Below are 13644 nucleotides of genomic sequence, written 5' to 3' on the forward strand. Positions count from 1 at the left end.
AATAACTCTTATCAGAGTTCTTAACTCGTTCAGAGTTCTTCAACACTCGTCAAGAGTTCTAACCGAAGTCATCAAACACTTCAGTTATTCCAGTGAAGAGGACGGTCGATCGTCACGAGAGCGCAAGTTCGACGCGATCAATCGAAGGAAGCACTCCATCGCTACAAAGAAGAACCCAGTCTTAAACAAAGGAGAGAATCAAATCCATTCTCTTCTCTTTTGTAATCGGAATCCAAATTGGTAATCGATTTTGAGAGAATACAAGTCAAATTTTCTTTCTTTGTCTTTTTACATCAAATTTCCTACCAACAGTGAAGACCATCCAAAATTTGAGTATTCACTCAATGAAGATAGATGTGGAGAAATTTAATGGCACTAACAATTTTGGTATTTGGAGATGTGAAGTCTTGGATGCACTCAACGCACAAAATTTGGAGGATACTTTGGAGTTGGACGGGGAACCAGACGACATTGAGGAAAAGGTTTGGAAGAATATGAATCAAACGACGTGTGGTGTGATTAGGTCTTGTTTAACTTAAGATTTGAAATATGATGTGAACAATGAGACTTCGGCAAAGAAGATTTGAAAGATCCTAGAGAGCAAGTATTTGACGAAGAGTGTGGAAAACCACTTGCATTTGAAGAGGAGGCTTTATTGCTTCAAATTGAAGAAGGGAACCTCCATTTGTGATCACATGAACAACTACACGAAGCTTCTTGCGAGTTTGGCGAATGTAGACGTTATGATTGAAGATGAGGACAGAGCATTGTTATTGTTGAGTTCCTTGCCCTAACGAGGAATATGAGACCTTAGTTCTTACTATTATTAATGGGAATGCATCTTTTTCGTATAGTGAGGTCACCGCTGCACTTATAAATTATCATCTTCGGAAGAAGGATAAGGGGACTTCGATTGATACAGTAGCATGGGTATTGGTCGCAAGAGGGAAGAGTTCAAACCGTAGTAGGAGATCACAGTCTAGAGGAGCACACCCTACAGTCGGTAAGAATCAGTATGCCTTTTGTAAAGAAGATGGACATTGAAAAGCCGAATGCCCAAAGTTGACAGATCGAACCGGGAAGAATAAGGGAAAAGCTACTCAAGCTTCAGAGGTGAATGTTACCAATGCTAGTGATGATAATTCAGATTCGGATTCTTCAGACTATTCGTGCCATGTACTACCATCAATTTGTGTTGCTGACTCTACAGAGTGGATATTGGATTCAAGTGCTTCTTACCATATTTGCCCTAGGAGGGATTAGTTCTCCAGCTTTGAGGAGTAGGAAAGAAGGGATGTCGTGCTCATGGGTAATGAACATGAATTTCTTATTGGTGGTATCAGTACCGTTCGTATTAGGATGTGTGACGAGGTGATTCGGGAGTTGGATGAAATGAGGTTCGTTCCGCGGTTAAAGAAGAATATCATTTCACTTGGAGTTTTGAAGACAGCAAGCTATCGGGCGACCTTAAAGGATGCATCTTTGAAGGTCACATTTGGGCCCGTGATTGTGATGAAGGGCATCAGAAAGAAGAATTTGTACTATTTGATTGGGAGCACAGTGATTGGTGGAGAGCTGATGACTTCTTTGAATTTGGCTAGACTGTGGTATTTGGTGATGCTGGGATATTTAATTATTGATGCTATGTATGGATTGTTGAGGAGTGCTTTGACTTGCAAATTATAGTTCTATGAGCACATTGGTATGAGCAAGAAAATCGAGGTAGAGTTTGGCATTTCTATTCACTGAGCGAAAGGTCTTCTAGGTGGTGTTCATTAAGGCATTTGGGGGCCTTCCAAGGAGGCATCATTGAGAGGTAATAGGTATTTGGCTTCCTGTGTTGGTGACTGTTCTAGGTATTTATGTGTTGCAACCAAGTCCTGTTGATGTGAAGTCCTAGTAGTCAACAACAGGTGAAAGAAGTGTATTGGCAGAAAGGTAATATGTCATTCTTTTTTTGGTAGGGGTTCTTTTCTGCATTTGTACCAAGCTCACGGCAGTTTGAGACACTTCATTGGAGAGCAAACATTAGGGCGACGAGATAAGGTGGCAAATTTATGAGTTGTTCCTTGCTGGAGGAGGATCGACATTTAATGTCGAGCATTGGTTTGCAAAGGAGTTCTGGTGTTGAGCCTTCGACATATTAGAGCCATCTTATTCATAGGTTGCCGACTGCTGCGTTTGGAGTATTTGGATCTGGTGGAGCTGCTTTAGATTTTAGGTTGCTTCGGATATTTGGTTACCCAACATATGATCACATTGAGGATGTGAGATTTGATCCGAGTGCACATTTGGGATTCAGAGGCTTGTTTGGTTATTAGTTGTTGGACTCTGATTTTATTCTGAGTAGGTATATCACATTTGACTCTCTGCAGGTGGATAGTGTTGATCAGATCATTGGGATATCACAGCGGGTGAAGAGTGATGCTACTCCACGTTGGATGAAGATTACTCCACGTTCTTCAGATCATTCCGTATCGTTTGGGATTCCAGCTGAGGTGACACAGATTGGGAATCATGTTAATTTGGATGCAGATGATGAGTTAGTTGATTCTAGTGCAGCTGATGGACACAGTTTGAATTTGGCTATGGCCGTTGGTTCATCTCAGGTGGAGGTATTTAGTTCGTTTCATTTTAGGGCCATTAGAAAAGTTATCAGTTACAAAGTTATTGGTGATGTTAGAGAAGGGTTGAAAACTCTTCTCATTGATTGAGGGCCTTTGGAGGCTATTTGGTGAACTACGTGAGGCTTGATTCGTTGGGCAAGAGGATACGTATGCAGTCAGTTATGATACAGCCGGTTTGGTGAGTTGATACCGACATTTGGAGTTTGTTTGCATTCTCATTTGGGTCTTGATTTATTGTGGATTGAGTCTGTTGTCGTGGATTTGTTTTACTTTATTTTGGACGCAATAAGTGGGATGTTTGGTTCGTATTTGTGTCGGCTCAGTTTTGGGAAAACTTCGCCGATGTGGAGAATTATAGAATTGGCGAAGAAATTGGAGAAGAACAGATTTTGAAACCAGGGGGACAATTTTGGTCATATTCGGTCGACCGCGATGCTAGGCCGATCGACCGAATACGTGCACAGACCCTGGGTATGATTCAGGGCTTGGTGCGGGCGACCGTCGCGATCAACCGTCAAACCCTGTAATCAAACCCAAGAGTCTGGAGTTGGGTGCGATGGACTACCGTGGTCGACCGTCGAATCCTGCAATTAATTTTCTGGGTTCTGTGTTTGTCGCGGTCGACCGCGTATCGGGTCAGGCCTTGTTCTTTGTTTCCTGTTCTGATTTGGTTTTGAGTTTGATATAAATATCAAACACAATTTAGGGTTTTGGGAGAACAGTATTGGGGATATTTGAAGCACAAAAAAGAGTCTTTTCTAGAGCTATTGGTTAGGATTTTATTTGAGAGATTGAGAGCATTGTGTGAGAGATTAGTTTGTGGATTTGTAATCTCTATTTATACTATTCTTCTCTATTAGTGAAAACTCATCTCCTTCTTGTCCCGTGGACGTAGGCAACTTGCCAAACCACGTAAAATTCGTTTGTTTGTGTTTGTGCCGCTATTTTTTAGATTGTTTGGCATTCTCTCTGGGCGTTTGTTTTAGTTCCTCGAAGCACAACAAGTGGTATCAGAGCATAACACAATTAACATTTTTATTTTTCTATAAAAGTCATTTTCACTGATCAAAACTTTAAAATTATGATAAACTTAGCCGTTATAATTTACACTCTAAACATTGAATCAAAAACCTGTTTTTAGAAGATAAATTATATCTAAGGGGGGGTTAGTCATCTAGAACTTAAAATTAGAACTGGGATAATCCATGAGATAAATTTTTAAGGTGTTAGTCACATAGAACTAAAACTAGAATAAAATTTTACAGTGTTAGTCAATTAGAACTCTAACAAAACTAGAATTGGGATAATTGTATAAAATTATCCTATTTTTTTATTTTTCTATACAAAAATGGGAGTTCTAGTCTCTCAAATTATTCCAAGTTTTAGGTTGGAACTATGTGGTAAAAAACTAGAACTCATATTTATTTTGTTATTTTTTATATTTCTTTTTTTTCTTTATTTCTTTCCTATTTTGGTTATCACCATCATTAGACCATCATTATAATAATAATTGTCAATATCTTATAGTCTAACCAAAAGTTATTTAATAATAAAGAACATTCTTGTAAGCAATTATCAATCAATAATAGTAAGTTTAAAATACATAAATAGTATTTATATCTTCAAATTGCATAAATATATATTTCATGATTATAAAATTTATCCCATGTTATTTTATCAAAATATCCCGCTTCACAAATTGTTCCTATTTATCCCACTAAAATATCCCACTAGCAAAAAATTATTCCACTTTAACAATTATCACATTTCGCATGAAAATGTCCCAATTGACTAACACCCCCTAAGGAAACTTCCAGTTTAAATGCTAGTGTAGAACTTGAAGGAGGAATCTTCATGAAAGACCCAAGCCCCCAACAGTACCAACTTGACCCTAAGTTAAGATATATAATTTTATTAAGAGCTCATAGCTCCGTAAGCCAACAAACAAAGGAGAGGTTAAAAATAAAAAGGGAGCATATGCTGTTTCCAGATTCGTCCAAAAGATTCGGATTCCCGCACCAACGTGATAAAAGAGTTGGCAAATAAGTTATTAAAAAAATTTAAACACTTATATATAGAGAGAGATGAGTATGCTTGGTACCAAACATAAATTTTGTGCTTTGGTAGTAAGGTGACACAATCCTCTCTACTCATTCAAATGGGGGATCACATTCACATGGATTGAGGAGTGTATGAAGATATGCAACCATTTGAATAAGTAAAGGAGATTATGCCACCTCACTACCAAGCATAACTTTTTGTGCTTGGTACCAAGCATACATATTTTTCTCATATATATATAGGTTTTAACACTTTCTCCCCTCCATTCACATTTACCTCATTAATGACAATAGTACTCTTCCCTGTCTTAACTTAAGCAAGAAACACAGGTAGTTTCTTCACTGGAAGGAAGAAGCAACTTGCTCTTTTGTTGTTCTTGTGAGCCTCAAAGCTCAGTCAAAAAATATCCAACCTTTTCCCCCTTATGTGAGCACACAATTTGCTAAAATATGGAAGTCTTCTACTAGCCTTGAGTTGTAAACCTAAGCCATGAGAAAAATGGGTATGCTTGGTAGTGAGGTGACATAATCCCCTCCACTCATTCAAATGGTTGCATATCCCCATGCACTCCTCAACCTATGTGAATGTGGTCCCCCATTTGATTGGTAGTGAGGTGACATAATCCCCTCCACTCATTCAAATGGTTGCATATCCCCATGCACTCCTCAACCTATGTGAATGTGGTCCCCCATTTGAATGAGTGAAGAAAATTGTGTCACCTCACTACCAAACATAAAATTTATGCTTGATACCAAGCATACCCATATTTCTCATTATATATATATAATGAGTGTGGTGGTGACGCCATACTCCATCAACTAACTGCGTATTAAAATCACAATGGCAGATGCCGTATGAAGAGCATAACCACTATAGTTTAATTAGTCAAAATTCCTAATCAGTGCCTATTTTCTTTTAACGGGGAAAGGAGAATTTTGGTGGGCTGTACAGCAAAAGGGCAACTCTCTTATTAAAGGGGAAAAGGTGAGAGGTGAGAACGGGAATCTTACAGTAAAAACCTCTATAAGAGGAATACAGTTATATTGGATTGATTAGAGAGAAATTGATTGAGGCAACTTGCAAGTGCACTCTGTGCTAGCACATGCCTTATATGGGCTTATTATGCTTTATATTTTCTCCCTTAAGTAGTTGTGTATCACTTCTCTCACCTAAAAGTGCACTAAATAAAGCTAAAAAATGTACATTTGTCTACTATTTCATAATGCATCAAAAACTATGTGGATCTCTAAATTAAGTAGTAAGTACCACATTCATTCCCCCCAGAGGCTTGGCACTAACATACAAAGGAACCTACTTCCAACAACACAAATCCATCACCATAGGCACCTTCTGCCTCTCTCTACCTCAATGAACCAACCCCCTGTCAATCAAAAGAAACATGGATGGTCCCTTCACATTGTTCTTCGTTACCAAGGTTGGCAAGGAGAGGCGCACTTCTCTCATCAAGAGCCTAAACACATCTATTGGACTACATGAGCAACTCCTCACATCATAAATGACGATTTATTAAATATGCATCACGTTAGCGATACACCAACTAAAGAGTAAAGACGAACATGTAAGTCCTCGTTTACTCCTATTATATGAGCACACAGATTGTATTATCTCCCCTATGCTCTTGTTGCCGTGTCATTAATACAACACACATCCGGACTTTTTAGTTTAAATCATCAACGTACGCAGATAATAGTTGATAATTTGAATATACATCACCTCAGTAATACAACAGTCAAGAATGCAGATGGACGTACTGCTCCCTTAGTCTTGCTAAAAATACAACTATAATGAATACCCTAATAATACTTTAGACAGTGAATATATTATACATTAGTAATGGCAAGGCAGGAGGATCCCTGAGCAGAGGCTCGAGTTTAAGTTGACACAAGTTTTGCTGGTGAAGATGGGGGACTTAAACTCGAGCCTCTGCTCAGGGATCCTCCTGCCTTGCCAAATTTCCCCCAACACCTTGCAAGTGCAATGCGGTATTACACCATCTCGAACAATGATGAGACTCAACCCGCCTCAAGAATGATTAATTTGACGGTGATCAGAAACACGACGAAGTCGAGAAATCATAACTTGTCTACATCTCTAATAAAGGGGAACCAAAGGCGCCTGTAAGGACTTTGGGAGTACTAATGAGAGATGCCATGCCAAAAGTGACACCTGCTTCCTTGATTGGACCTTGGGATTGGGCCTTCGGGGCCCATAATTCCTGAGATCCATCAACGACGGCATCAAGTGGAAGGGCCTAAAAATTGTCTGTTAGTAAGAGCTATGGGCCCCGTTTGAAGTTCCTCCACCCTCCATTTTGAGCATCATTAGTCATACGTACGCACTAAATGGTGATGGATGCTCTTTGTCAGCCATTATTGTAAATTGTACGCTATGTACCATTCAGTTCACACATTCCTTATGCCCATGTGGCGTTGAGCGAACACTTGGTTGGATCTATTTTGACCATTTTTTTTCAAATCGAACCGATTCAAACTAGATTCAAAATCGAACTGAACCGAATCAAATGTGTTCGGTGGTGCTCAATTTGTTCGGGTTAGGCATAGACGAGACAAGTTAGAGATTTCTTTTTATTTATTAAAAAGCTAGAATTCAACACTCTTACAAACTTCTCACCCGTTTTATTTCCCAAGTTGACGAGCAAATTAACTAATCGACTACTTTAGAAGCTAAAACCAAAGCTTTATTAATTAAAAAAAATGTAAAAATAGTAGTATAGATTATTTTGCATGTCTTTTTTAGACAATTACGTTGAGATTGATTGGTTGGTTCGATTATTTCAGTTTCGGGTATTCTAAAATCGAACCAAACCGATGCTTTTTTTTTCCACAACTGAACAGAACCGCGGAAATTCAACCGTTCGATCAGGTTTTTCGATTTGCACCAGTTAGTGCTGCTGACCCCTATGCCCATGTGTTACTAATTAAAGCTAATTTCTAAGTAAGAGCCCACTTAGGCTCATTTGTTACATTTTGTTTGTATGTACGAAACATGCACGAAGAATAAAGGATCAGAAAAGTATCTATCTAGCTAACAACTAGCTATTGCCTGCCTATAAAATTTGCAAAGCGATATACAGAAGCTTGCAAGTCGACCTCGTAAACTGTATAGAGTTTGAAGATCTATGTTAGACAACGTGACATAGCTCATACGAATCATTCAACAATGGTTAACCTACAAATTCCAGCCAAAGCACGGTTATGTTTCTCGACGACAAAGCTATTAAGCAATTACAAACTTACAGTAGAGAATACGTAACAATTCACAACCTGACAGACCGAATTTATTCACGACTTATATCATCATATATCATCGCAGTCGTATTGAGAAGCCAATAAATTTAGATAATATAGGCGGATTACCCCCGACAGGATCTTGAGTTTCTGTTCATCGGCTTCAAGAACTGTGAACCAACAGAAACAGAAAGAAATGATTTGAACTGCACAGAAAAGTCATCAAGAACCTCTCTCAACTCTTTGCAGTTATAGTCACAAATTGACTACATCAACAAACAGAAGGGGCCCAGCTCTGCTACCAGTCATCCACATACAAGTACATAAAAAACGTACGTACGTATATCCACATATATAACATATATATGTAGGCCAATCATAAAATCTGATTTAAAATGCAAGTTTGTCGAGGTGTCGATCCATGATTTTCGAAATGGACTCAAGGAATGCAGCTTCGCTGGTTGAATGAAGAATGCTGTCCTTTGCTTCACTGATCATTTCCTCAATCTTGGATCCCTTTTGGAGAGTTTCTCTGCACAAGATGCTTCCAATTTCGTATGGAGTAAGCCCTCTTTCTGCTCCCTTCTTTAAGAGCATAGTGGAGATGCGAAGAGTTCTGGAGCATTCGAGGGACAAATCCCAGCCGTTGAATTTTAGAAGGGCAATATCCTGTTCAGCATCCAGAGATTTGATGTACTCAATGGTTTCGGAGTTGAAAGGCTCACGGGCTTGAGGCCAGTAGAGCCACTCAAAGGTGCAGTCCTCAAACTGCATTGAGTACAGGCATTGGAAAATAAGAGCTTATTAACGAAATGACAATTGAAAGGGAAGGTAAAAAAAAGATAAGAAATGTGTAACAAGAAGGCCATAGTTTCACCATAGAAGATACTCGTTTGAGGGTCTAATGGACATGATCATATATGCAACAGAAATAAATGGGATTCAGGTTAAATATAAAACATTCAATCTAAAGTTCTAAACCATAGTTAAAAAGAAAGTTGAATACTACCTGAAGTCTGTCATGGTTTTTTAATTTAAACACACGAAGGCAAGTGATAGACTCCAAAGAAAAAAATTAGTCTTAGAAACATTAAAGGTGGTAGACATGAAATGGGTATACTTTTTGGTGACAGAAACTATTTAAAATTTGTTTAGCATAAACTTCCCTTTCAAGTCTAGAGCATATTCTTCAACTTAATGATTTGAGGATGGAGTGACATTTTCAATAAAAAAATATTACTTAGTCTATAACAAAAATACATCAATTATTCTGCAGTGGAAAAGCTTGTGGTCATAAACTGAACATTACTATGGCCACTTAGACTAGGGGCTAAAAGGCTAACATTTTTCTACTTTAATGCACCAGAAAAAAAACACAAGAATGAACTTTTAATATTTATATTTTTACTATATTTACATCTATAAGCATAAACAGGTGAATCACAGGTATATATATTACTCTTACCATATCTTATGGATCAAGCTAGCCGGAAAATTTTACGCTTACATGCCGTTTAGATAAGAATGTAATAAAACTTAGCTTTATCCTTAAGATTAGGGGTAAATAGGCCATAAATTATATGAAACAATCTTCTGCAATGAATCTGGCTGGTTAATTCAAGCAACTTACCCACGTAATTTTTTTTATAAATAAAGTCTCCTCAATGTCTGACCTAATTGGAAGTGAAACATGAAGACCTTATTCAAAACAGAGTAGTAATGATAAGGTTCTAAATAATAAAAGGACTTTATGACTATTTGAAAAACTAAGAAACATAGAAGGCTGGACTCATGGATTTCAAGCATGACTCATCTTAAATCCCCCAACAAGATCCTGTTTGGATTCATCCATGCTCTTATAGATCCATCCTAGATATTCTAAGCATCTCTATTCTTTAGATAAAATGACATGTTACTTTTTATTTTCTTTAATACATGATAATGTATGGCAGTCCATAGGACACTGTTCAACTTGTATCATGCCTAAGTGTCAACATGGAAACAAAATTGGTAAACGGAGTGCCTTGCTAATTCTGAGACAAACAATTCTTCAACAACAACAATAATTAGAATATGATCCACGAGTTGAAACATACGAATTGTAAGGTATGACCAAATCCAATGGAAAAAAAGGGAAGAGGAAGATTTAAGGGCGTTGTTGGAGCAAAAGCACTACATTTGACCTAAACAGACATGAGTTTAGAAATCCAAAAGAAGTACACTGTAATTGTTGAGACATTAGTTTAGAAATCCAAAAGAAGTACACTGTAATTGTTGATCCGACACTTAGTGCCCCTCAATTCATTTATGCAAACAAACAAATTTTGGGATAGGGTCTGCAGAGTTGTACATGATTGCAATGTAAAACAAATAAAGAAAAATAGTTTGATGTGTATGCAGTGCGAAAAACTTAAAAAAGGTAAAATTAACAAAGCAATTATTGAATTCACAACTCCAATCACCTAACCATTGAGTTCGAGTTACTTGTAGCTCAATCAGTAAACTATCTCATTGACATTTAAAGCATTCTCAAATACAATCACCTAACAATTGGGTTCAAGTTTACACTGAAAGAAATATGTGAACTATCTCATTGACATCTAAAGCATTCTCAAATGCAATCAGTAAAGAAATAAAATGCATAGTATAGCAAGGTAGTCTTCAAATCAAAAGCTTTATCTACAAATTGACAACAAAATAGAAACAAACTTAATTTCCCATGTCAGATATAATAAACAGAAGAGCCCAACTAGCAACTTCTAAAATCTAAGATACTTACAGACTCAGGCAGACAATATCCATGATCAATTGGGATCAGCACAACACGTCCTTCCTCTCCTTTGCAAAATAATATATTACCAGCATGCCTATCTGTATTAGCCAATCTTATATCCAACACAGAGATCTTGTGGACCTCCTCCACTGGAAAAGCCAAAGGCCCCCTATCCTCGCAGCTCCCACAGTTCTTCACAAACATCTGCAATGAACCAATCTTGGATTTCTTCTCATCATGTTCAAACCCTTTTGGATGATTAAAACCTTCATGTAAGCAGCATGCCATGACAGTTGGAGGAACACCAGAAAACCCAACACCATCACCCATGAATGATCGACGACCACTCAATGGATGGTCAAGAATGTAAGCTGCCATTTCCCTAAGTGCACCTTCACCAACCCTTGTCCCCTTCTTCAAGCCTTCACCATTTGATGACAAGGGAAGCCCTCGTGGGTTGTTCTCTGCCATTGGCTCCTCATCAATCGGCTTAAATACAGCCACATATTCTTGGCCTGCTACATCCTGCATAAAATAAGCTCCTCCTGTGCCTTCAGAAGACATAATTGGAGGATTTCCCTTCTCCAACCCATCTAACGTCAAACGCAAAAGGTTATGGATCACTGTAGGAAATTCAACCTTTGGATTTACAACAAGTGGCTTGATCCAAACATCCGGAAGCGGTGATTTGCTCACGATGGCATCAAGATTATCGAACCCTCTATTCTCATTCGCAGCCAGAGCGTTGATTGATAACTCAAAGTCTCTCTCACCTGGCTTAGTCCTAACCTTAACCGATTTCCTCACAAGCAAGTGGATAACTGCATCATTATACTTAAAAATATCTTTAATAATTGATTGATCATTGAGCTCCTCACCATCATAAATCAGCCTTTGGTCGTCAAGATTGACAAAATCATCCCCTCTCTTTGCAATCTGCTGTTTGACATAAGCAACATTTCTGTTTCGATCAATATGAAACTTAAATTTCTTTCCACAAGCAGTCTTCACAGTGATTGCACTAAGTTCTGGCAAGCGAATAACAAGGTGAAGCACGTTGCCGTCCGCAACTCCATAGTCCTTAACAAGGCATTCATTCCTCGCTAGCTCTCTGCCATCAAATACAAGCTTCTGCTTCTTGACTACAACCCCTTCAGAGCTCTGAATCCGGAGTTTGACAGATGCAATTGAATCGGATTCAAGGACCCTCATCGGGATTGCTGACGCTCCCATTACCATCAGATAGATCAGAATGGATTCAGTGGAGCAATGTGGGGAGTGATTGCAATCGAATCTAAAGGCAGAGAATGCCGATTCATCTTGAATCGCACTGACAGCAGATCCAGATGAAGACATTTTGTTGAATGGGAGTCCGGATTCCCTCAATTTGCCTCTAGAAGGCAAAGGAAACCCTAATAGCAAATCGAAACCCTAGAAATCATCTAAAAATTGGAACTTTGGTCAATTCCTCCTGAGACATTGACTAATCAAGACCTAAATTGTGAAAGAAAAAAAAACAAATGTACAATTTCACCCTGGATAGCCTAAGAAGAATGAACAAACCCAAATAAGGGCGAGTTCCTCCTTTCTAAGGATTAGGGTTTCGCTCCAACAATTACATGGAAATTTTCGAGGAATTCTGATCAATTTTCGATTGGAACAAGGAAAAAGCACAATAATTGGGGAAGTGCGCGTTTATATTTCATTGAAAAATTCAAAAACAAAAAAAATAAATGGAGGAAAAAAAGGGGAAAGAGATGGATTCTTACCGAAGGAAGAACCAAGGTGGAAATTTGAGGAAATGGGATTTAAATTTCATGATAAAAATAGAAATTTGGTGATTATTGTATCTAATTATGGTTTCGTTCTGTTTGGTTCGGTTGGGGATCGAGCGCTTTACTTCTTCGTCTACTCCTCGTTCCATAAAAGCCCGCTCTTTTCTCCGTAGCCTTCGCTTTAATACACGTGACGCCGTTATAAGAGGGTTAATATATATATCCTTGAGTTTAAGAAAATTACATATTTCGTGTGGAATTTTGCATATTTCGTTCATATGACTTTTTCATGAACAGATGAACGGAATTCAAATCAAGGATAAAACAAATTGCAGAATACTCCTTTTGAATAGAAAAATTATATGATGGAAATATCCCACCTTACGACTGCGTGACCAAAAAATTACTTAATTAATAAACAATAAAAGATTAGCTTTTATGAGCTTTAGGGGGTGTTTGTTTGCATGCAAGTGAAAGATGAAAATGAGAAAGTTACTTTCATTTAACAATTAAGATGTTTATTTTCATGTAAGTGGTTATGAAAGTGAGATGCAAGAAAGTTACCACATATGATTTAATATAATTTTAACTTCCCCTAAAAAAGTGGTGAAGTCACATGAAAGTGACAAAAATGTAACTAATTTAATTAAATAATTTTAATTATACTCTCTAATTAATCTTATTTTGTTACGTCATCTTCACATTGCACTTTCGATAATAATTTAATTTTTCAAACAAACACTGTATTTCACTTGCGTGCTGACATGGATGTAAAAGTCATATACAAAAAAAAAGTAACTTACATATTTTAAATTCACTTTCAGATTGCCAAACACCCCCTTGGAAAGTTCTAGAATTTGTTTTCAAATAGCTTTGGAATTTTGAAAGGAGAATTAAAGCCATTTACGATCTCATAGTTCGAAAGGTGAACAGAAAACCGAATGAGACGCACTCCTTTTTTTCCCCCTTTGTTTTTTTTTCTAACTTCCTTTGTTCAACCCAAAATATATCCTCAACAGATTTGGGTAAGATTTAGTAAGAAGAATGCGGAAAAATTGGAAATAGAAGAACCTGAATTAGTTAATAGAAATGGAAGATAAAATATAATTAAATATGACTCAGGGCATGTAATGTTGCAC

At 37.6% G+C, this 13644-nt stretch overlaps 1 protein-coding gene across 1 annotated transcript; it reads right to left on the reverse strand.

Moving 5' to 3' along the window:
* Nucleotides 7880–12660, reverse strand: LOC109848732 (phosphatidylinositol 4-kinase gamma 4-like). Its single transcript, XM_020418386.1, has 2 exons — nucleotides 10737–12660; nucleotides 7880–8725 (listed from the first exon to the last, which is right to left on the reverse strand). The coding sequence occupies exons 1-2, from the start codon at nucleotides 12084–12086 to the stop codon at nucleotides 8348–8350; spliced, it is 1728 nt and encodes a 575-aa protein (XP_020273975.1). The 5' UTR covers nucleotides 12087–12660; the 3' UTR covers nucleotides 7880–8347.

The sequence above is a fragment of the Asparagus officinalis genome, chromosome 1 (assembly GCF_001876935.1).
Source record: "Asparagus officinalis chromosome 1, Aspof.V1, whole genome shotgun sequence".
NCBI lineage: Eukaryota > Viridiplantae > Streptophyta > Magnoliopsida > Asparagales > Asparagaceae > Asparagus > Asparagus officinalis.